We start from the raw sequence: 23,597 nt of genomic DNA, 5'->3' as shown, positions 1-23,597 counted from the left end.
CTACGAATGTCTATCAAATGCGTCTGTACGTAGCTCATAAGCGCTTCGGTGTGTCGTCATCGTCCTGCTGTCCCCCCTCCGTTCTGTGATTGGTTCCTTTGTTAAGGTGAAAATTTGGTCCATGGAATCCAGGCTGCGTAGCAGCATGAGTAAAATCGTGCGTGTATGGCAGCATGGGGAAACCCAGGCTAGCTGCCTGCAGCGGTCTTTAGCTGACTGCATAACCTGATTATTTTTGAGATTATGATACGTTTTTTAACCATGACGTATGCATGACAATTCCAGTTTGAAAACGTATCAGAATCTCAGAAATAAAAAAACGTATCAGAATCTCAGAAATAATCATGTTTGCGTTCCGTCAGTGGCCTGGAGAGTTCTTCTATGCCCCAGAATCTGAATGATGGGGAACCATGGTCTGCCTGCATATAATGTCTTGCGACAGCATAATTAGCGTTTTGAGTTATTATCGCCATTTTGACCTTGGAAGCGTGTAGGTGAACGCTGCAAGTGTGTGTGTTGAGTGTTGGAAGCGTGTGTTTTGAGCGTTTGAAGCATGTGCGTGGAGTGTTGGAAGTGTGTGTGTGTGTCCGTGAGGTGAAGAGGCAGGCAGGTTAATGTGGGTCTCAGGGAGCGGCAGCTTACAGCGCTGGTTTAAAGCAGTGCATGCTGGGACTTCACACCATGCAGCTGTACGCCAGCACTCCGTTAGCATGGCCCACTAGCCATCAGTGCTGCGTTAGCATGGCTCACTAGCCATCAGTGCTGCCTTAGCACGGCCCACTAGCCATCAGTGCTGCGTTAGCATGGCTCACTAGCCATCAGTGCTGCCTTAACATGGCCCACAAGCCATCAGTGCTGCGTTAGCATGGCCCACTAGCCATTAGCCATCAGTAGCATGGTTAGCCATCATGGCCCACTAGCCATAGCCATCAGTGCTGCGTTAGCATGGGCTACTAGCCATCAGCGCTGCGTTAGCATGGCCCACTAGCCATCAGTGCTGCGTTAGGATGGCCCACTAGCCATTAGTGCTGCGTTAGCATGGCCCACTAGCCATCAGTGCTGCGTTAACATGGGCTACTAGCCATCAGCGCTCCGTTAGCATGGCCCACTGGCCATCAGTGCTGCGTTAGCATGGCCCACTAGCCATCAGCACTGCGTTAGCATGGCCCACTAGCCATCAGCACTGCGTTAGCATGGCCAACTAGCCATCAATCTCATCCTTTCAGGAGAGGCGTTAGTCAGAGTGACTAACACAGGCGTGCACACACACGAGGCACAAAGCAATGCAGAGACGGGGAAAAGCTTTCAGTCACAGCGAACTCTTTGGCAGACTTGTCCCTGGTGATCAACATAATAAAATAAATAAAAACAACTTCACTCCTGTGCTCATCCAGGCCCTTCATTCTGCAACAATGACACAACCTCCAGCTTCAGGGGGGAGTGTATTTTTTCTCTTCCGAAACACACACACACACACACACACACGCTCCAACTGATGTGCAGAAGTGCACTCTCCTGAGTCTTATAAAGTAAACTAAATCTCCCTTTGTGACACCGTGGGGTGTGATGCGTGGGGATTAGTAAGTAGTGTGTGTGTTTGTGTGTGTGCGAAATCACAAAAGTCTTACCCACTGGAGTGGAACAGGCACCATCAGTGGATTCTTCCTTGATTGTCCAGGTTCTCTGGATAGCAAACAAATCAAACATTACACAAAAAAAACAAAACAAAACAAAACAAATGAAGGAAGGAAAATATGGCTGCTTGGCACAGTCTCTCATGCCAGCTCCCCCCCAGTCAGCAGAGCCCCAGAGACTGGACTGTGCCACCCTGTGCTGAGGAGCGGTCAGCTGGCCTTCCACAGCCATTATGCACGAGTGTGAGTGTGTGTGTGTGTGTGTGTGTGTGTGTGTGTGGGTGGGTGGGGGGGGTTGGCACCAGGGCAGGTTAGATGCTGTCGTAGTCAGAGTCACGCTTGCGTTGGACGGCGAGCCACTCGGCCACGAAGAAACTGAGCGTGCCTAGAAAACCCATCACCACCAGCACCAACAGCTGCCAGTGCAGCAGCAGGTAGTTACTGTACAGGAATGCCACCGCCGCCATGATGGACTACACACACACACACACACACACACGCGCGCACACACGCACACACACACACACACACACACACAGACACACGCACGCGCACACAGACACACATACACACACGCACGCGCACACACACACACACGCGCGCACAGACACGCATGCACAGACACGCACGCACACACAGACACACACACATGCACGCACAGACACACACGCATGCACAGACGAAAAGACGCGCATGCACGCACACGCACAGACACACACACACAAACAAACACACACACACGCACAGAAACAGACACACAGACACAGACAAAGAGAGAGAAAGCAATCATTAGACCAACAAGATTAACAGATGATTCTCTAACAGGACTGTCCCATCACAGGATCATGTTCTACTCTGTCTGCACTCTGATTGGTTCGAGAAATATCTATCACAGAGCTATCTGCACTCTGATTGGTCTGTCCTCAATGCTTTCTGATCTAATAGGTTGGCACACTAATTTGAATGTGCAATGACAGGCAATTGCTCTGAGCTGTGCTCTGATTGGTCAGTGCAGTGGCCATGGTGACCTACCTGGGGATGTCACGGTAAACCGGTTTTACTATTAACCACGGTGTGAAACGTCACGGTTAATAAATTGTGAAGGCTCTCCTTCTCGTTTTTTAAAATTGCTGATTGATTTTTTAAATTGCTACTGGATTTTTTTATCAACCTTTGCATTTTAGGGTGACTGTTAAGATCTGGCTAGGGACAACAGATGGAAACTAGCACTTGTAGCTAACTCTGGCTTGTTTACAGCAAGTAACTTGTCTGTTGATTAATGAGCATTGTCCCTATCAAATAAATAAAACAAACAAACACAGTCTTTCCGTTGACACTCATAAAAACATACATCCGGGTACCATAGACAGATAAGCGCAACTCGCACGGAACCAAAACAAAGTTACACCAATGGTGCACTCAACAGAAAGTGCTGCTTGTCATAGCAGGAGAACAAGAATGAGACACGGTCAACACTGCCCCCAAAATATGGTGCTGAAATGAAACGTATAGGGTTGCAAAGGGGCGGAAAATTTCCGGTAAATTTCCGGAAACTTTCCGGAAACTTACCATGGGAAGTTAAGCTGGGGATTTTTGGAAATATTCCAATTTGGAAACTTTCATCGAATTAAAGGAAATTAATGGGAATTAACTGGGAATTTTGGGTAATCATACAAACATATATACATATACAAACATTAACGTTAACGTATTTCGCTTAGCTTAGCATACAAAGCTAGCTAGCATGCTAGCGGGAATCCCATTCTCTGCCTATGGTTTACTAGTCTGCTAAACTAGCCACACTTAACTGCCCAAGATACACAACACCACTCAACAACAAAATCCGATTGGTTGAAACATTTTTTCCCCATGCATATGAACGCACCATAGGTTTCTAGCAGCCTATGCCGATTGCTGTGTGCATGTGAATGATGTAGAAATTCAACTGAAATTGCATTAAATCAGGTTGTTTTAACTAATATTAGACTGCAAGATGGGGTTTTGTCCACTACATTTAAGTTCCCTGTTATAGACTAACTTGCCATATTAAAAATTCCCAGTTTATTCCCATTTATTCCTGTTAATTCCCATATATTCCCTTTAATTCCCATGGAAAGTTTCCAACTTTGAAAATTCCCAGAATTTTGCAACCCTAGAAACATATCACAATTTTATTATACTTTTGACGACAGCGTTTTGCAGTTAGATGCGTGCTCGCAACAAGGTGCATGTTCGCAACAAGGTGTGTGTTTCTAGTGCTTCGCCTCCCCAAGCCTGCGTCTTTCCTCACTCTCTTTCCTCCTCACACACACACACACACAAAAGCGCAGCTTTCGAAGCTGCAGCTGTCATGCCAAAAAAGAGCGATACATGGCTGCAAGTTTAAGTGATGCTGAGGCTTCCCAGCAACAAAAATGTTCAGTTGATTTGCTCACTTGCATCTGTCAAGTTTGTTTAGCTAACCTACCTAGGCTATGAGATTTAGTTCATTTAGTCCTACTGATGGGTTTAATGACATTTTAGAAATATGCTATGCAACCTATTGGCAAACTTTTACATCTGGAGTTACTTGCTAACTATCTGGCTAGCTCACGTCATGTCATTTGAGTAGCGCTCACCAAAATCATAAAGGAACATTGTGAGTCACTTATCCCTTTTATGATCCCAGAGAGAGTTTCAAATGACTAAATATTCCTACCTACTAGTAATTACGCACATCATAAAATACTAGAAATCATTAACAAAATATATAATCTTCATATGAATTCCAAAATATATGAAATAGAATGACATGACATTTAGCCATAATCTTGTGTGTGTTTGTGTGTGTGTGTGGAGCAGAATTTAGGATGTTCTCTAGATGTTCTGAATTCAATTTCTATCTAACCTATTTCCATTATCTACCTCCAAAACAAATGTTGAAAGAATGCACAAACTGTAAATACTAGAACACTTTCTAATGGTGTGTTAAATTATCAGGAGAGAGACTACAGGCTTTAACTTTTTCCAAAAGGGAAAAGCGGATATAGTTTAGAAAGCAGAGTGATTAAATTATTATTACTATGCAGTGTCTTACTGTGAAAAAAAAAGCAATAAAAAAACCGTTAGAGATCAAAACCTCTAAAGAATGTGTTTGTGTGATTTTATACATTAGTACTGTTGTGAAAAATATTCACGCAAAATAAATCGTAATAATCGTGAAATCGTGATTATTCTTCAGACAATTATCGTACCACCGAAATCTCTAATCGTGACATCCCTAGGCCTGGATGATTGCTCTGAGCTGTGCTCTGATTGGTCAGTGCAGTAGCCATGGTGACCTACCTGGATGAAATAGAAGACGGCGAAGGCTGGTGCGCTGTCCTCGCGGAACATGTATCCCACAATGCTTAGCAGCTGCGTGTAGAAGCAGCTGTCTCCAAAACCCAGCAGGAAACTACACAACAGAGCCACCTCTACACTGCCAGGACAACACACACACACACACACACATTACACATCCTACTCACACTCACACAAACACAATACCCCCCCACACACATATTACACATCCTACACACACACACACACACACACACCCCCCCAAACTGATTCACGGATAAACATACACAGGCACACATACACACACACACACCTTCTCTCTCTCTCTCTCTCTCTGGCTCACCTGGGCGTGATGAAGGCCTGCAGGTGTGTCCCCTCCTCAGGTGCGATGGGAGCGTCGCTGGCGATGTTGAGGAAGATCAGGAAGAACCCCACAAAGTGTGTGACCAGCCCCAGCAGCACCACAGGGTTCCGTCCCACCTGGATATACTTATTCAGCATCCCAAATATGCCCCCTCCTGGACAGACAGCGCAAGTACACCCAGTCACTCACCATCAGGAGACACTGGCAACACCCAACTCACTCACACCCTTTACAAAACACATCAGCACTTTCAACATCATTCAGTAAACAGAGCAGCACTTTCTACTAAGATTAGCAACAGAGAGTCTCCCAGTCTCACTTGAGGACGTCATTGCTTGATCACACTACCATGGCACTTTGCAGTTAATATCACACGAGTAGAACATCAGAAGCCAGAATGTAGGCAGATTTCACCGACAGGACCCTGGACTGTTGACAGTGTAGAGAGTTTGATCTGTGCTTAAACCAGGCTGGACTAGGGGTCATTATCAAAGAGGACAAGCAAGCACTTCACAATGATATCACAGAGAACACACACAGCACACACACAGAGGTCACACACACACATACCCAGGATCTCCCCGATGCCAATGCAGATGCCAGAGAGGCCGATCAGGCTCTTGGCGTTGTCTCCAAACACAGTCATGGCTCCAAGACTAGTGCCATAAACGCCACTGTAGAAGGTCATCTCCAGCCCTGTAGGCAGGGAGGTATTATATATAACTGGAGAGAGTGACTAAGTCCCGCCCTCCATACAAATGAATGGCAGAGGCTAGGCTAGTAAATCCGCCAATTCATAGTCAACGCCATATTGAACACGGGGCTCGGATCCAGCCAGTCGGCTCTGACCATCGCCAAGTTCTAAAGCTGGAAATGACGCATGAACCAACGTCAATTTTTATTGGATATTCTGTAAAAAGAGAGTCGTCCTCCAGTAAGAGGGTGGCGATAATGCACATACTTTGCTTGCCACGTAACAAGAAGAAAAAGTTGCTCTGGAACGCGCGTGGAGTCCAGTGGAGTCGCCCTGAAGCGCAACTTAATTTCATTGGATAACAGCGGCTCTAACTAAGAGCGGTCTGCCTGACGTCCTGCTGCTGCAAATATGCATTCGAACATGACGTGAAATATCCGTTGTCGAAGTATAAATAAACTATTCGGTTTTTAGTGCCATGTGTAGCGCATTTTTACAGTCTATGATTAGTTTGTTTTTTATTTTATTTTTTGCCAGCATGTGCGGACAATTACGTCCCCAACTCATCTAAAATGTGGTGTCTGGAAATACTTTGGGTTGTACACCACAGATGGTAAAGTAACGTTAAAGAGAATGTAGTCTGCATATACGATATCCAATCTTCGCGCTCACCTGTCGAGTTAGGCTACCATCCAAATGAGGCAGCGGAGTCAGAGGCACAGTAGACGCCCAGCATCGCCAGACGTCCAACATCTGCATACTTTCCGTAAATCCTACATTATGTCTGGGGTCTGCTATTTAGCCTACTTAGGCTTCGCAAAGCACAGGTATTTATTTGGGGTAGGCTTATTCGAGGCAGAACTTTATTTCTTACATTGTGCGTTTTATTGTGAGACATGCGTTTTGTTTGGAGCGGCATACTAGGCTATCAAAAGCAGACGATTTTCGGTTTTGGTATGGGATTTAATTTACTTTTGGACTTTTAATATATAGTTAAATGTTGAGACTGATGGGCACTTAAATCTACGGGATATTTGATGATCACTGTAAAGTTTTGTGTAGTTGAAAAAGTGTTGGAATTTCCAGCTGTTTATTGTGAGACAAGGCAGTCCCTTACACTCATTCATTGAACGTGCGCTGTGCTCTAATGGAAACCTTATTGCGTAGCGAAGTAGCCTAAATTGAGCTATTTTTTTTAAATTATGCATGGTTTACTTTTATTAAATTTGTAGGCTGGAATGCCTCGCGGCAATAATTGTGTTTCAATGTAGTAGCCTACTGATTCAGCCTCTGGCAAGCTCAAACGGGGCCGGCTATGGGTTGACAGCAACGTGTGACCATGGTGTAACGAGACAAGGGCTTTATGCTGCTGTAATTTATTGTATTTAATCATGTTTAGGCTATTTTTGTTCGGGACAAACAACAACGAAACAAGATCAATACACTTTCTTTATTTGTCATATGATGGATAAATAACCATAATATACACGTCTTCTCATAGGCTCCTCAAGAAATACGCACTGAATAATGTTTGGCTGTAGCCGCCGGATAGGTACCCGCCCACCAACATGTACGCGCATGAGAGCGCATGAGTGCCCAACACGGATTTTCGTGCATGGAGCTGGTTCCAAATGCTCCATGCGGCGCCATACTTGAAAATGGCGTATGCTAACATGCCGAAGCTAATCTGCACGCTCTTGACCCCCTGCCTGTAGGGCACCAGGGCCAGAAAGGTCAAAGGTCACACACATGAACATGAACACAAACACACAAAAACATCTGAAAACTCTGTAGGCAAGCGTTTCATAGGTAAGTGGGAACACACACACACACACACACACACACAGTCTTCACATCACCACATGTATAAAATGCTACTTCTTACCCGTGTAGGCTATGGTTATACTGAGAAACAGCATTTCTTTGGTGACAAACAGCTTCAAAGCCTTCTCTGTGAAACACACACACACACACACACACACACACACACACACACACACACACACACACACAACAGTGACCAATGGCACGACTGAACCAAAGTTGAAACGAGAGAGAGGACTTAAATAACAGCGCTGGACTTACTGAAGGCGTCCAGGGCCTGGAAGCCTAAACCAGGAGGTGCTCTGTAAACAACATCAACAACAACAACAATATTAAGACAGGCAGAGCTGCAGTTCAGAATGCAAATGTTCTAACTGTAATAAAATGTGTAAATATTCTACCTGTATTAAAATGTGTAAATATGCTACCTGTAATAAAATGTGTAAATGTTTTAAATCCTCTTTTACTTTTACTTTTTTCTAACTGTAATAAAATGTGTAGATGTTGTAATAACATGTGACTAACTGTAAAGGTGTTGAGACTGAGAATCTCTGTCCTGTGCAAATGAGACACCATCTCCCCCCCTAAACATCTGTACTGAGACTGAGACATCTCTGTCCTGTGCAAAGCTGCAGGACACCATCTCCCCTCCTAAACATCTCTGTCCTGTGCAAAGCTGCAGGACACCATCTCCCCTCCTAAACATCTCTGTCCTGTGCAAAGCTGCAGGACACCATCTCCCCTCCTAAACATCTCTGTCCTGTGCAGATGTGCACGCAGGACACCATCTCTCCTCCTAAACATCTCTGTCCTGTGCAGATGTGCACGCAGGACACCATCTCTCCTCCTAAACATCTCTGTCCTGTGCAGATGTGCACGCAGGACACCATCTCTCTCCTCCTGAACATCTGTCCTGTGCAAAGCTGCAGGACACCAGGGGCCTATTGCACATTACTAGGATAAGGGATTAAGCCGGGATATCTTAGTTATCCTGGCTCAATTTATCCGTGATTAATTAATGAGTTTATCTAATGACTTTGAAACTTTGACTGCTGTAACTCAAGCCAGCGTGGCAGCAACTCTTCCTTTCACAGGATCTATGGTGTGTGTGTGTGTGTGTGTGTGTGTGCCTGTGTGTCTCCCCCTGCTGGACTCACGCAAGCACTGCAGGGCTGCTGTCTGTGAGTGTGGTTTCCGCGGGCAACAGAGACTCAGAGGACTCAGAAGGGGCGGGGTCTGGTTCGACCCGCTGGATCAGGAAGAGCAGGAAGCTCCCCACCAGACTGATGACCGTCAAGGAAATGAACAGCGTCTGGCGGTCCCTATCTGGACACACACACACACACACACACACACACAGAAGAAACATCATCCATCAAACACACTATTCCATGAACACAACTAGGCTGATGACTGTGACAAGACATGAAAATTGATAAACTGATGACCACCCCCATACACACACACACACACACCACATGACCATTCATTACATACACATGCATCATTCCCAGAACATAATCTCTTACAGTCATCAGTCTCCACACACACACACACACACGGAGAAAAAGCAATAATCTGCTAAAATCAGCTGTACTTCTATTCAATTCCTAGAAGTTAATTTGTCCCCAGTGGTCAATAAAGAATTGTGGAATCTCCCTCAGACTCAAAAGACTTACTCTGTGTGTGTGTCTGTGTGTTTATGTTAGTCGCTGTGGGTATGTGTCTGTATGATTGTGTGTATGTCAGGAGAGTAGGAACTCTCAGGACGTAGAGGTGGCCATCTCACCTGATATGTGCGTTTTCCCGTGCCAGGCGATGTAGACGTACAGGTTCCCAAAGAACATGCTAGAACACAGAGAAGAAAGGACATGTGGTTTGTTATGGTGTTGCTGCCATTCAATCCCATTCAAGTTCAACCCATCTTTAGTTACGATAAGGGTGTAGTTAATGTATTACTCATCTTTAGTTACGATGAGATTATTTATCTTTAGTTACGATGAGGGTGTAGTTATTATTCATGTTTAGTTACGATAAGGGTGTAGTTATTACGATAAGGGTGTAGTTATTATTCATGTTTAGTTACGATAAGGGTGTAGTTATTACGATAAGGGTGTAGTTAGTTACGATGAGGGTGTAAACGGCCTGTTGAGAGTATTGGATTCAGAACTTATTATTTTTATATATATGTGATTTAGGTCCTGATGCCTCCGTTTCTGGATAGTTAAGGGGATGGACCAAATATATTCTTTTTGATGTACTGTGGTTGTTATTGTACACCATCATGTGTAGCCATTTTTCATAACTTATGAAGAAATCAGTTAAATCCAAGGATTAAAGTTCTCCGTCGTACGACGGATTTCCGTCCATTTGATTTTAGAAATGTCATATTTGAGATCGATGCATATCCAATAAGAAAAAAAATAGGGGGACTATCACCTTTTCTTTTCCTTTTTTTTAAGGCAACTAAATATTAGGTCCGATGAATGAATGTGTGTGATGGTAAATGTTTAAAGACCTTAGTGTTCTTGAGAACTTTCTGTGTCTCAATCAGTGACCGCTCAAGAAGATACTTCAGCCATGAGTTTCGCTTTGTTTATGTTGTAGCTACACGCTTGTCTCATTGGCCTGGAGCGTTTGCTTAAAAAAAAAAGAACACGTCTGGAGGACTAACGGTCTAAAAGTTGGATTAAAGTGACACAATCGAGACAGCTGATGAGGTTGCCCAATAACTTTTTTGGATATGATATTGTGAGCTTGTGCAAATTCGGAAAAGAAGCGTAGGCTGTGTTCTTTCCGTGCATCAATGTAGACCATTTCTTACTATTGCGAACTCTTGTCAGGGGAGGTCATTAATTTTGGGTGTTACCTATGACTTGAACAGACAGCCTGCTATGCCACCCGATGTACTATTATTGTTACAGTTTTGAATCAATGCAACTAACATTATGTGTAAAGCAACGGAATATAAACCGTAGCCTATGCAATTTATTATCTCACTTTTAACGACAGTAGGTTGTGAGTGTATGTTGACAACAAATAACCATGCAATTAAAAGTCAACTTAAAACTTTGCTATTATTCATTTATAGCACAAAACCATAACCAGTAGGCCTACCAGAACCTCGCATATTAGCGTCATGATTTGTGTGCGTCTATTTGGCAAGGCCACTAGCTGTCATGGATGCGTTGTTGCTAAAGGAAGGCACAGGTGTCAAAAGTTAAAAAATAAATGGAGATGGGCGGCTTTTGGAAACGGGGGAGAACTAACAAGCCATGGTGTAAAGAAATTAAAGTGCCAGGGCTTTGCTTATGCGCGGTTTGCTGCAAGAAAATTGTTTATGGATGCAATAGGAAAACGTTTTAGCACGCCAACAATCAGAAGACTGCCATATCGTACACTTCAGGACATCTTCCTTATACCTGGTGCAACTAGCCACCAAGACAGAGGTAGGCTACGTTTATCTATGGCTGACCGTTTTTGCGCTCAGAAAGTAGGCTACGCATGTTCTTTCATAGCTAAACACCGCGACCTGTCCCTCACCATATCTAAAACCTCTTGTCAACCTTATACAATCTGTTGCTGAAGACAAAAGCGCCCTCTCCAGATTGTCGTTATCATGTGCAGACCTCCTGCATGAGCACACACAGTATTGCTGCTCATTGGAAAACTGAGTTGTCTGTAAAACTCAAAATTACCATGTTTTCATTAAATGCGGATGAGGCAACATTTTGAAATATGAACAATATCTAGGGGTTTTTTTTATTCGTTACTTTGATGAGGAAATGGGAAGTCTTGCAAACTTGATTTTATAGATTTTACTTGGTGTTGAATTGCATATTAACAAGAAAAAAAAATCTCCCCTTTAAACACTTTGGGCCTGAAGTAATTAAATAAGAGTGTAAGTTAAAGCCTTTCTACAATATTTCTGCAGTAGAAAAGAACAGCAATGGCTAATCAGCAATGGTCAGGGATGGTACTGAAATATTGTTTTGTTCATCAGGAACACTCAATCTCAATCAAGAACACTCTCAATTCGCCTTTATTCACATGTTGCCATTGGCAAAAACGAGGCTACAGGGTACACAAACCATAGGATTGTTATGTTCTATGCATTCACCTGTAGGTGGCATTAATTATATAGTAAGTGTACCCTGTAGCCTCGTTTTGGTTTAAACAATGGCCACTGTGTGAATAAGGCGAATACTACCTTTACTTTGCTGTTTGCATCTTTTTGTACATTAAAAACCTGCTATCTCTATACAGTAGGTAGATATGAACATATGACTTATGGCCTAATGTACCTGCTTATTTGGATCTGACTAACTTTAATGAAACAAGTGTATAATCATTTACATTTTGTGCATTTCCCAGTGGCACTATTTGATAAAATGTTCCAGCCATAAAGGCTGAAAAAGGGGGACTGAGAGAAAGTGGAATAGAACATTATGTCCAATATTCCAATATGTGGTTTAACGTTCTGCATTATGACCAATATTACAATATATGGTTTAATGTTCTAATAACTTGGACTTATATAGCGCCTTTCATGGTACCCAAGGTCGCTTTACAATGGGGGTTAGGGGTCAAAGGACTTGGTGAAAAGAAATGTTTTGAGGTGCTTTTTGAACATGGGCAGGGACGGGGCAGAGCGGACATGGAGTGGTAGACTGTTCCAGAGTGTGGGAGCGTTGACAGAGAAAGCCCTGCCCCCAAAAGTCCGCAACCTGGTGCGGGGGGTGGCCAGCAGGTCCTTGTCAGAGGACCGCAGGGAGCGTGACTGAGTGTAGGGGTGGAGGAGATCTGTGAGGTATTGTGGTGAGAGTCCATGGAGAGATTTGTAGGTGAGCAGGAGGATCTTGTAGATGATGCGTGACTTAACTGGCAACCAGTGGAGCTGTTGGAGAATGGGAGTGATATGTTGCCAGGGCTTTGTGTGGGTTAAAACCCTGGCAGCTGAGTTCTGGACATACTGGAGTCTGCTAAGGGCCTTGGTGGGCAGTCCAGACAGGACACCATTGCAGTAGTCCAAACGGGAGGTGATGAAGGCGTGGATGAGTGTCTCAGTTACTGAAGGTGTGAGTGTAGGCCGGAGTCGTGAGATGCTTCTGAGGTGGTAGAAGACAGACTTGGTGACATTGTTGATGTGGGACCGGAAGGAGAGAGTGGAGTCCAGAATAACACCCAGGTTGCGCACCTCAGTAGATGGGGAAATAGAGCAGCCATCCACAACCAGGGCCAGGTCTCCAATTTTCCTGAGCAGTGGTGCAGGGGCATTCTACATTTCTCATTAGTGGGTCACTTTGATACTAAAAGTATGATTCTATGTAATGACTGTATGATATCTGTACTGTCCCTGTGTATATCTGTGTGTGACTATTTAGAGATAAGCAGGAATATTATGACTTTGCAGTGTTTTACTGTTCTGCATGGCTGCGTCAGTAGCCATCTGCTCCGGATTGCCAGGTTGCCACTAATCGGGGTCTGATTCAGTGTAGTCCACGTGAGATGGGATGACCAACGCCATCTCCCGTCAGCCTGGAAGGATACTTAAACCCTAACTATTTCCTTGTCTAATGAGAGCAGCTGATGGATCTTTAGGTGACGTCATGCTGTCTCTCCCTTGATGCGCATCATTGTAAATAAACTCTGTTCCTGATTTGTCATACTATTGGTCTGACTGGGTCTCTATTAAATCTGTGGTATCAAAAATACCATCACTTAACCAGCCACAGCTGGTCCACTGCAGAACAGGGTTCACAGACTGCAGTGGTTCACATGCTGGACCATGTGAGCAGTTCACCTCACAGAGCACAGGGAGAGGGAGGGTGGTGACCTGCCTTCCCTTAATCATCTCCCCATATTCAAAACGTCAGCAGTTCACCTCACAGGGTACAGGGAGAGGGAGGGTGGTGACCTGCCCTCCCTTAATCATCTCTCTCCTTCTCTGTCTCCCCATATTCACCACATCAGCAGTTCACCTCACAGGGTACAGGTCAGGTCGCCTCTCTCTCCTCCTTCCATATTTCTCTCTCTCTCTCTCTCTCTCTCTTCTCCTTCCATATTTCTCTCTCTCTCTCTCCTCCTTCCATATTTCTTCTCTCTCTCTCTCTTCTCCTTCCATACCCCCCGCCTCTCTCTCTCGTCTGACAGCCAGTTCCTCAATTTCAAAAGTTCCCATTGAAAGAAAAGGTGGAGTCTTCATGATTTCAACATTGCTTGTGTTTCTGGTGTGTGTGTGTTTCTGGTGTAGCAGACACTTTGTATTTGGAGGAACACTCCAATGTTTTGGGAAATCAGCTTATCTGAGTTGGATAAGACGATCGGCCCCTTCTCTTCTCTGTGCATGCAATAACCCAGTCTGACACCGTTAGCCTAGCTTAGCATAATTACCTGCTAGTGGGTTACTCCAGGTAGCCTAGCTTAGCATAATTAACTGCTAGTGGGTTACTCCAGGTAGCCTAGCATAGCATAATTAACTGCTAGTAGGTTACTCCAGGTAGCCTAGCTTAGCATAATTAACTGCTAGTGGGTTACACCAGGTAGCCTAGCTTAGCATAATTAACTGCTAGTGGGTTAGACCAGGTAGCCTATAGCTCCCGGCTCCCTATAGGCAGACAGACAGACAGACAGACAGACAGATGAATGCTTACCTAAACTGCAGCAGGGCCCAGAAGATGCCGGTGTTCCGGCCGATGGTGCTGTCCGAGGAGTTAATGGTCAACAGGTTCCCCTGGGCAGTCCACAACACTGAAGAGAAGAGAAGAGAAGAGAAGAGAAGAGAAGAGAGAGAGAGTATATGACCTACTGTATACTTCTGTAATATGTTTGCACTTCTACTAAAGTTGTGGAGACATTTGATTGTGCATGTCAAACTCTGCAGCTCTCCGGGTTAGTGTGTGCTTCACCTCCTTGGTTGTCAGTGTTGTGCAACTTCACACTTTTCATCAACTAGTTCAAAGTTCAGTTCACATAGGTTCAAAGTGAACAGCTCACGTTCATAGTTCACCATTTCAATTTTGAACTAGTTCAAAGTTCAGTTCATTTTTTGGGTGAGAATCGAGAATGAAAGACCCTGCAATCAAAAGCCACAACAAATTACTGTGTTGTGTCTTGCAATAAAATCAATTAGGCATACTACTAGATCTTAGATTCACACAAAACGAATTTTTTTTTATAAAAGTAGCCTATGGACAAAGGACAAAAACATGGTTTTTGTTTTTGGTTTATTGGTCTATTGCCCAATACTGTTCCTCTAGAAAAATATATCCTAAGAAATGTATCATTAAAAAACAAAAGAAATCATTTTAGTGTGACAGAAGGACATTTTTGTCAAACAGCTTGAGGTACTAACGTTTCAGATTGAGATAGAGGTGCTCTAAGCGATGCTGGGTAACGTCACTTCTGTTGACTTTCAAACAAAACAGAGAGCTAGCTCGCTACTTCCTCCCCATCCCTCCCGTGCAATTGAAACTGTCTTAAACGCGCATCTCATCTGTGATTTGCTGGAAAAGTTTGTTATGTTTTTATGGGCTAGGTTTGCCAGGTTGTTTTTGTTGCCGTTTTTGGAGCCTGGGCTGTCCACAGAGATCGCGTTTTTTACAGACCAGTTCCACCTAGCCATTCCATTGAACCCCATTCAATTTGGCGCCACTTTGACATCAAATAACGTTAACAGCTGAAGCGTTTTAAGCCTTTATATGAACTTTTTCTATTTTCGGACTAATACAACATTGTGTGATTGGTGTCATAACGTCGTAACTGAAGCTGAGTAATAAACTTTTTTCCGAAATCAATGCTAACATGACGGAATTTACGTAATGAACATGCGACAAGAGCGGGTTAAAGAGTCGCACAGGAGCAAAATAACCGTATTCTCTGGATAAGAAAGCATCGGACCACAACATTTCAGCAAAGTTTTGATGGATTGACAGTAGGCTATGAATGTGGCGAGTGTTGTTAATATGATATCACATTTATCTACGAACAACACTTAAGAAAAGTAAATGTAGACATGGTGGTAACAAAGTAAAGGGCTACATAACCAATCTCTCGGTGCAGCTATCACAAGAGTTACACGAGTCAGACTACTTGTCTATGTTACATCTACGTCCCCTGAGCCTGCGCAGAAAGCCTCGTCGACCAACAGAAAGGGTTGAAATTTGCTTCACCCGTCTCAACTGACGTCTGCGTGATGACTCTGTCCATATCTTTTACTGTCTATGGTTGCTAGTTTGTGTGTGCAATGCATCGTGGGTAAGGTACTGTAATGAAATTGTGTAGTTTAGGGGTTGCACTCGTGAAATGTGGAAGTGAGACAACGATATGTTGTTGGAAAAGTATGAGCAGCAGACCATGTCACTCGTCAGGAGAAGAAAAATTCTGTGACGTTTAATTAGACCTCAACAGTGGCGCTCGCTTCACGTAATCTGAACTGAGTTCACGTTGTAGTTTTTAATTTGCAAATATGTTGCGTTCAATTCAAAGTTCACAGAAAAATGAACGTGTTCAATGAACGCGTTCTTTTGAACTCATTCACGCACAACACTGCTGTGTGTTCACTAATTCACAGATGGGATAAATGCAGAGACCAAATTCCTTGAATATGCAAGTATACTTGGCCTATAAACCTGATTTACATTTACATTACATTACATTTACAGTTAAGAACAAAATTATTCATACCCCTGGCAAATATTGATTTAATGTTGATTTTCTCTTGACCAATATGTTTGTTCTGACTGAAAATGACACTGTCACATGCCAAAAGGTTGCAAGACAATGTGGGAAAAACATGGAATCAAAAAGTGTTTTCATCTTTTTAAACATTTCCATTACATTTACTTGGACCAAACGGTTACCTGCTGCGGCGATGCCGACCAAAACCGATGCCGTGTAGAAACTCCAGGTCAGCGGATGGATAAACATGGCAATGTAGCCACTACAGAGGGGAGAGAGAGAGAGAGAGAGAGAGAGAGAGAGAAAGAAAGAAAGAAAGAAAGAAAGAAAGAAAGAAAGAAAGAAAGAAAGAAAGAGAGAGAGAGAGAGAGATTGAATGCTAATATATTGACTGTAAAAAAAAGTGCCTTCAGGTGGTTGTTCGGTCAGACCAGGTGTTTATTATATCAATACATTAAACCGTATACACACACCACCCCCCAACCAATCAATTATCTTGGAAAATGGAGTGTGTGTGTGTGTGTGTGTAGCTCACCTGTAGAGGAGACCACTGAAGAACATGGCCAGCTGTGGACCAATGACGGCCACCACTGAGGGAGCGATGAGGTTGGAGGCCGAGAACACGCCATAGATGATGGACATACTAAACAAACAAACAAACAAACAAACAAACAAACTTTTAGTAAGTCACCTATTCATTCATTCATTCATTCATTCATTCATTCCAGGTCTTTCCTATAATGGCGGCCGTATCCACCAACATTAAGCGTTTCATCATGAAGTCTGCTCATCCTGCTCATTAGTGACTCTGCAAAACTGAAGACTTTCAAATTAGAAACTTTAAAGTTTCTGTTTTTCTTTTCCTGCTGAGGGCCATGGTAATGCTCAGGGAATGAGGTAGGGTGTTAGAACCCGTAAAAGCGTGAGGTAGGGTGTTAGAACCCGTAGCACCATGAGGTAGGGTGTTAGAACCCATAAAAGCGTGAGGTAGGGTGTTAGAACCCGTAGCATCATGAGGTAGGGTGTTAGAACCCGTAACAGCATGAGGTAGGGTGTTAGAACCCGTGACAGCATGAGGTAGGGTGTTAGAACCCGTGACAGCATGAGGTAGGGTGTTAGAACCTGATGTGGTACCTGGTGTATCCGCTGCCATGGAAGTCTGAGCTGTTGTAGCTCTTCAGAACGGTTTGCTGGGAAGACAAGTAGGAACCGCGTTTATGAAACCACACGGGAACCACGTTTATGAAACCACACGGTATCAGGACAGAAGACAAAAACTTATTACCACGTTTATGAAACCACACGCTATCAGGTCAATGACAAAAACATATATCCGCCACTTTACCTGATTTTACACATAAACATGTTTAGGTGAAATATTTATGTGAATGCTAATTATATTTGTAAACTTCAGAGAGGAGGAACTGTACTGTACTGTGCTGTTGTCCTGTTCTCAGTCTTGTGGAAGCTGCGTAGTGTCAACCATGACGTAACCGGAGGGTTGCCGGTTCGAACCCCGACCAGTAGGCACGGCTGAAGTGCCCTTGAGCAAGGCACCTAACCCCTCACTGCTCCCCGAGCGCCGCTGTTGTTGCAGCCAGCTCACTGCGCCGGGATTAGTGTGTGCTTCACCTCACTGTGTGTTCACTGTGTGCTGAGTGTGTTTCACTAATTCACCGATTGGGATAAATGCAGAGACCAAATTTCCCTCACGGGATCAAAATAGTATATATACTTATACTTCCAACAAGGAGGCCTACATCCAGAATGGAACAGGTCTATCAGGTATTCTCCAACAAGGAGAAATGCGATGTACGACCAACTTACTTCCCTGACAAAACTGACCCACTTATTCGGTTTAGGGCAGGTGATCTGCCGCATTCGCTTTTGTTTCCTTATAATCTCGTTGCAACTTCTAGCATTTAGTATATTTAACTTTTTAGTTGTTCGGTATGACGTCACGTTACCTCGATGTTCCCGCATGTTTGAAAGGCGGTGAACATGAACATAAACCCGAAGCCGAGGACGATGATGTTGAGCAGCGACTTTCCTTCGGGGCTCATGTTGACGGGACGCTCTCGCTGTGTCACCACAACGTCTCACGGCCACCTATCAGCATTGATCAGAGGAAAGAGAAATTATATTTTACATCGCTACACTGACATGATCAAAGCCTAATAAAACTAATGGAAGCATGGGAGTTGGAGGCATTTTGAAAGTGGGTGGGACATTTCATGGGGGTATGAGGGTCCTCCCCCAGAATTTGTTTTTTTTGGACAAGACGCAATTTCCTGAATTCTGGTACATTTTAACAGGTTATTTAGATACTTCTATATAAAAAATAAAGGTATTAATTCAATGACTAATTCGGAACCAGCTTTACTCATGGCAGAGCTAGTGAGCGGAGCTGAGCGGTGCGAATATATCCCGGTCCTCGCTCAGGTGGCTGTTCACTCGGCCGTTCCTCCGCTCAAATTCACGTCAGACCGCCCCGCTCAATTTTGCTCCCCGCTCCACTTAAAAATCCTCCCGCTCCAGTGAAATTGCTCCACGCTCGCTCCAATTTAAAAGAGGGAGAAATAATCTACAAGCCGAATTGTCACCTTAGAAAACTTAAATCCCAAAGAACTAAGAGCAAGGTCAATGTCACTCATAGAACATTTATTGTAAAAGATAATGCCACACTGATAGTGCAACAACGAACAAGCTTGGCAACGTCAATACACAAGCCTAAAACTAAAGGGATCAGTGGGATTAATTAATACAGGTTAAGCATCCAAGTTTTACTTCAGCCTTACTTGATATGAAGCATATTCAAATTGCTCACGTTTTTCTTTGCACTCTGTAGCACTCATGTTTCCGCGAAATGTGTCTTCTTCCAAAATGAATCTTTACTCACTGGAACAGTGTCACCACATGGTTGTTCTTGCTCTACTTTGTTAGTATCTAGTTGTTTTGTAGGAATAGTACGCTTGTAGGCCCTATGACCTATAAGTTTTCTTTCTAAAATATTTAGCGACTCCATCCCCAACGAACTTACTATGGCCAATATCTTTGAAATTTAACGGTCTTAAGTTAACCATGCAGTTGCAATATCTGTTAAATTAATTTATTTAATGCTTTGAATGCAGCCCCAGAGTGGCTATTGGGTAGCCTGGAAAATCCAGACCCTGGTAATCTAGAAAGATTAAGGGTCTGGCCACGAACAATGTAATGGCCCAACTCGAGGGGCTGCACCAAGTATGCATTTGAAAATCTCACAGCACGCAATTGGATAACACTAGACCAATGTTTACTCTGAATGATTCCGGACTTTGACGCAATTGGATAACACTACGACCAATGCTTACTGACCTCCAACGTTGAAGCACTGTCGTCATCAGTTTAGCTCGCCTCTGGCCCGCCTATATCAGATACGCCGCTTTGATGGGTTCCCTCAGATGCAAGGGGTAAAAGTAACGTGCATCAATGCTCATTGCCAGAGTGACAATTCCATTGTGCTCTTGCGAGAACACAGGATTCCCGGTGGGCCTAACTTTTTTGTGGCAGTCTGAATGTCGCAAGCTTAAAGATATAGGCCTATTGTTTCTGAAGTTCATTTGCTGCGCCCTCGCGTTACTTCAGCAGCCTACATGTAGAACGGTCATTAGGCTACTTGCAGAAACCTCAAAGCGAACGTGAAATTTCGTTAAGTCAATTCTTTGCTATGTGATGGCACACCATTTTACTGTAGGCCATCTCTATTCAGTTCACCATGCTTACATTTTCAAAATCAAAGACTGGTTTGTGTTCTTTCCAGGGCTTTGAACCAGAATGTTTTGCCAATTGGTTCATTCTGAACAGAAACAGTATTTTAATGTTTCCAGTTTTGGTTCCTCCCACCCTAAAATTGACGTTCCCGAACTGGTTAGAACAAAAAAATATTGTTTCTGACCCGGTTAATAACGTTCTGTGTCAGCTGTCGGACAAAAATATATGCTTTCAAATGGGCTATTAATAGTCACAATATTGTCTTTTAGACTATCAGGAAACATAATAAAACACTAGGCCACTGCTTTATAGAAGCTGCACCAGTGTCTTCCTATAGCCTGAATAAGTTCCTGGTCAAACAAAAAATGCTGTCATATATACAATATATGTTTGGTCGCCGGTACGGTAATATTGGATTCTTAATTGGATACCTTCCCATTGTCTAAATGCCAAAATGAGGACTTTTACGTTTTTCCAAATAAATTAAAGCTGCCTTAACGTTAATGCTAGTTTTTTCCAACAATGTTTATCACGGCCTAGTAAAAAGAGAAACAGGTGAAATGAAATCATTGATATTTGGAGACTTAGTAGGCCTTTTGATTGCCTGCTCGTGTCTGTCTGCACTGTCCATACAGTCATTGAATGACAGGAGGTGACCCTCACCATTTCATTGAAGACACAAACTTTCTCAGGAACAAAAAAATAACCGTATTAACCGGTTACCAATAATTTAATTTAATTTAAAAATCATTTCTGTTCCGGAACATGAAAAAAAAATCATAAAGTTACTGGTTTCTTTTTTGTTCCTAGCAAAATGGCAAAAGTTTCTCGTTTTCGTTCCATGAACCGGTTCAAAGCCTTGGTTTTTCTGGATTTAAATGGCATTCCGAAGGTCAATGAGAAAGTCCATGTTCCAAGAGGTGTGTCTGGTGCTATTTTAAACTAGATGTACCGCATACCGGTACAAAATATGACCGCCGCTCAGTCCTGTACATCCGTTCCTCGAAAATAAATCACACTTCAATTTGTCTCCATATTTTACTCCATCCCCCACTCTTGAAACTTTTGTGTATGCTTGTTTGGCATGCCTGAGTGTGTGTAAAGCGGCTGCACAGAAAGTAGCCTACTGGTGCTGAAAAGGGAATAGATTGTAGAATAGCCAAAGAAGATGTAGCATTGTTATAAAACCTTTAAAATCTCTAAACAATCACAAGTAGGGCAGTTCATTACAGTTCATCCATTGCAACTGGATTGATGAAATGTCACTTACACCTGTAGGCTACATTGTATTTGGGAAAAGCAAAAGGTATCAGCATAATGTTATTTATTTATTTTTAAACAAAAACATCTCTGTCAGTTCCATGCCGTTTTCAAAGCTATCAAAAACAAAGGTCATTTTTTTGGATGGATGGATTTTTGTGAATGTTTCTTCTTCTACATAAGATTTTTAGTCATCTTTAGTTCATGTAATACTTTATTGTCAATGCACAAATTAAGTAACAGTAGTCTGAAACGAAATGCTGTTTTACATCTAACCAGTGGTGCAAATAACTGACATGTCCAAATGGGCCTTGATGAAATGCGTCGCTAGACTGTTCATACACATTTTAACGGGCCATAGTTGAAGAGCTGTTGTCCGTTATTGTTCGTGCAAATATAGGCTGATTCATGTTCCCTTGCATTGTGTAACTGAGGTCCATGGCTAGTCTGGCTTTCACCAGACCAAGCTCAATCTTTTAAGAAATCAAAAAATAAATAGCGGGCAGATCCGGCTGGGTTCACCCGATATTGTTGTTGTTATGTTGTTGTTATTGTTGTTGTATTGAGGTTGTTATTTAGGAAAAACTGGGGGGCCACGGGGACGAAACGAAATTTTTCCGTAAAAGTCTAGTGGGGCTACATACCCACCAAAGTTCATGTGCCCCGGTGGTTCGGTGTCCTGGGTATCGTTGACCAAAAATTCAGGAAGTAAATGACGGAAAAAAAAAAAAAACTTTGACAATCCCTATAAATACATAATAAATCAGCCTTTCATAAGGCCGCCTTGATTTGGAACTTGTGCCCTGTGTGTGTGTGTGACAGAAGCGGATGGGAAAATGCGCGTAAAAAGGAAAAAAAAAGCTTACCGCGATTTACGCAAACAGATGCTGAAAACAGCACTGGTATTTCGCACGGCAAAAGTGTGTGTTTAAAAAGTGGGTGGGACGTGGCGATAGACAAATCGGTTTCATTGTACAGGATATTCAGACATGAGAAGAGTCGACGTGAGAAGCTGTACACCAGTTAGCCTAGATTATTATTAAGCACAAACAAGCTAAGGTCTTTCATTAGCGGTCTTGTGGCGACGTTTTGCGGACACGTTTTTCCATGATATTGACTTCTACTAATCTTAACTGACCTTCAACGAGACGGATGCAATCAGCACCTCAACTTACCGAATGTATCAGTGGTGTAGTTTAACGTTACTTTTCAAACCAGTTTTCGGGTTAAACAAAAGGTCCCATCATTATAACCTTTGCGAGCAGATCCCAGTCGCGTGCAGATAGGACTGTCATGAAAACCATGTGACTTGCCGACTAGCTGGTCAAGTTTTCCTGTGTGACCACTGTATCTACGGCAGAACATCAAATATGCTGTCGCTGGTGTTTTTCAATTTACGATTTATGGCTTCACCGCGGACGTCTGTCATGTGAGACGTCAGCTGACCGACACTGCAGACTCACATGTCAGTGCACCATGGGAAAATGAGTTCCACAAGAGAATTTCGATGGGCTCTGGTCCCACATACTTAAAAATTGTTTTAAATCCCAATCACAAGATTAGGAACAACATTAAAACACATTGCACATTACTCGACACACATTACTCAGCTTTATTGAGTGTCACTTCTAAATCACTCTGGATAAATAAGCTTCTTTATTGAGTGTCACTTCTAAATCACTCTAAATAAATAAGCTTCTGTGGGCTGAATCCTTTGCTACACTGACAGTTAATAATTTAGCAGCCACTTTTATTACAGTGTGACTAGTCTGTAAAGTGAGGTGGCCTAATGCTACTGCACTTGGCCCACTGTGGGCCTAATTCTACTGCACTTGCCCCTCTGTGTGAGGTGGCCTAATGCTACTGCACTTGCCCCACTGTTCCCCAATCAGTCACCATGCAGATCACATACTGTGTGTGTGCCACAGCAGGGCAACAGAAGCCATATGGAATGTCGCTGTTTACATAATGACAGACTTGCAGGCCATGCCGATACCAGGAGAACCCCCCCCCTCTCTCACACACGCAAGCCGCAGCAGTAGGTGAAGTAGTTGAAGTGGTCAAGGTTGCA

At 43.3% G+C, this 23,597-nt stretch overlaps 1 protein-coding gene across 2 annotated transcripts; it reads right to left on the bottom strand.

Annotated features, from left to right (window-relative positions):
- Positions 1-939: 939 nt before the first annotated feature.
- mfsd11 (major facilitator superfamily domain containing 11) lies at positions 940-22,934 on the bottom strand. Of its 2 annotated transcripts, XM_048233294.1 has the most exons (15): positions 22,702-22,934; positions 18,484-18,625; positions 17,651-17,706; positions 17,052-17,159; positions 16,699-16,778; positions 14,491-14,587; positions 9,627-9,685; positions 8,995-9,163; positions 8,099-8,139; positions 7,899-7,964; positions 5,890-6,015; positions 5,299-5,473; positions 4,959-5,094; positions 1,937-2,107; positions 940-1,683 (listed from the first exon to the last, which is right to left on the bottom strand). In XM_048233294.1, exons 2-14 carry the CDS (start codon positions 18,577-18,579, stop codon positions 1,946-1,948), a joined length of 1,371 nt encoding a protein of 456 aa, XP_048089251.1. In that variant the 5' UTR covers positions 18,580-18,625; positions 22,702-22,934; the 3' UTR covers positions 940-1,683; positions 1,937-1,945. The 2 variants fall into 2 exon arrangements, with proteins under 2 accessions (XP_048089251.1, XP_048089250.1); XM_048233293.1 differs by having other exon boundaries at positions 940-2,107.
- Between the last annotated feature and the right edge of the window lie 663 nt (positions 22,935-23,597).

The sequence above is a fragment of the Alosa alosa genome, chromosome 22 (genome assembly GCF_017589495.1).
Source record: "Alosa alosa isolate M-15738 ecotype Scorff River chromosome 22, AALO_Geno_1.1, whole genome shotgun sequence".
In the NCBI taxonomy this organism is placed as follows: Eukaryota; Metazoa; Chordata; class Actinopteri; order Clupeiformes; family Clupeidae; genus Alosa; species Alosa alosa.
The sequence above is the reverse complement of the archived record's forward strand: the minus strand, read 5'-3'. Positions and strand labels throughout refer to the sequence as shown.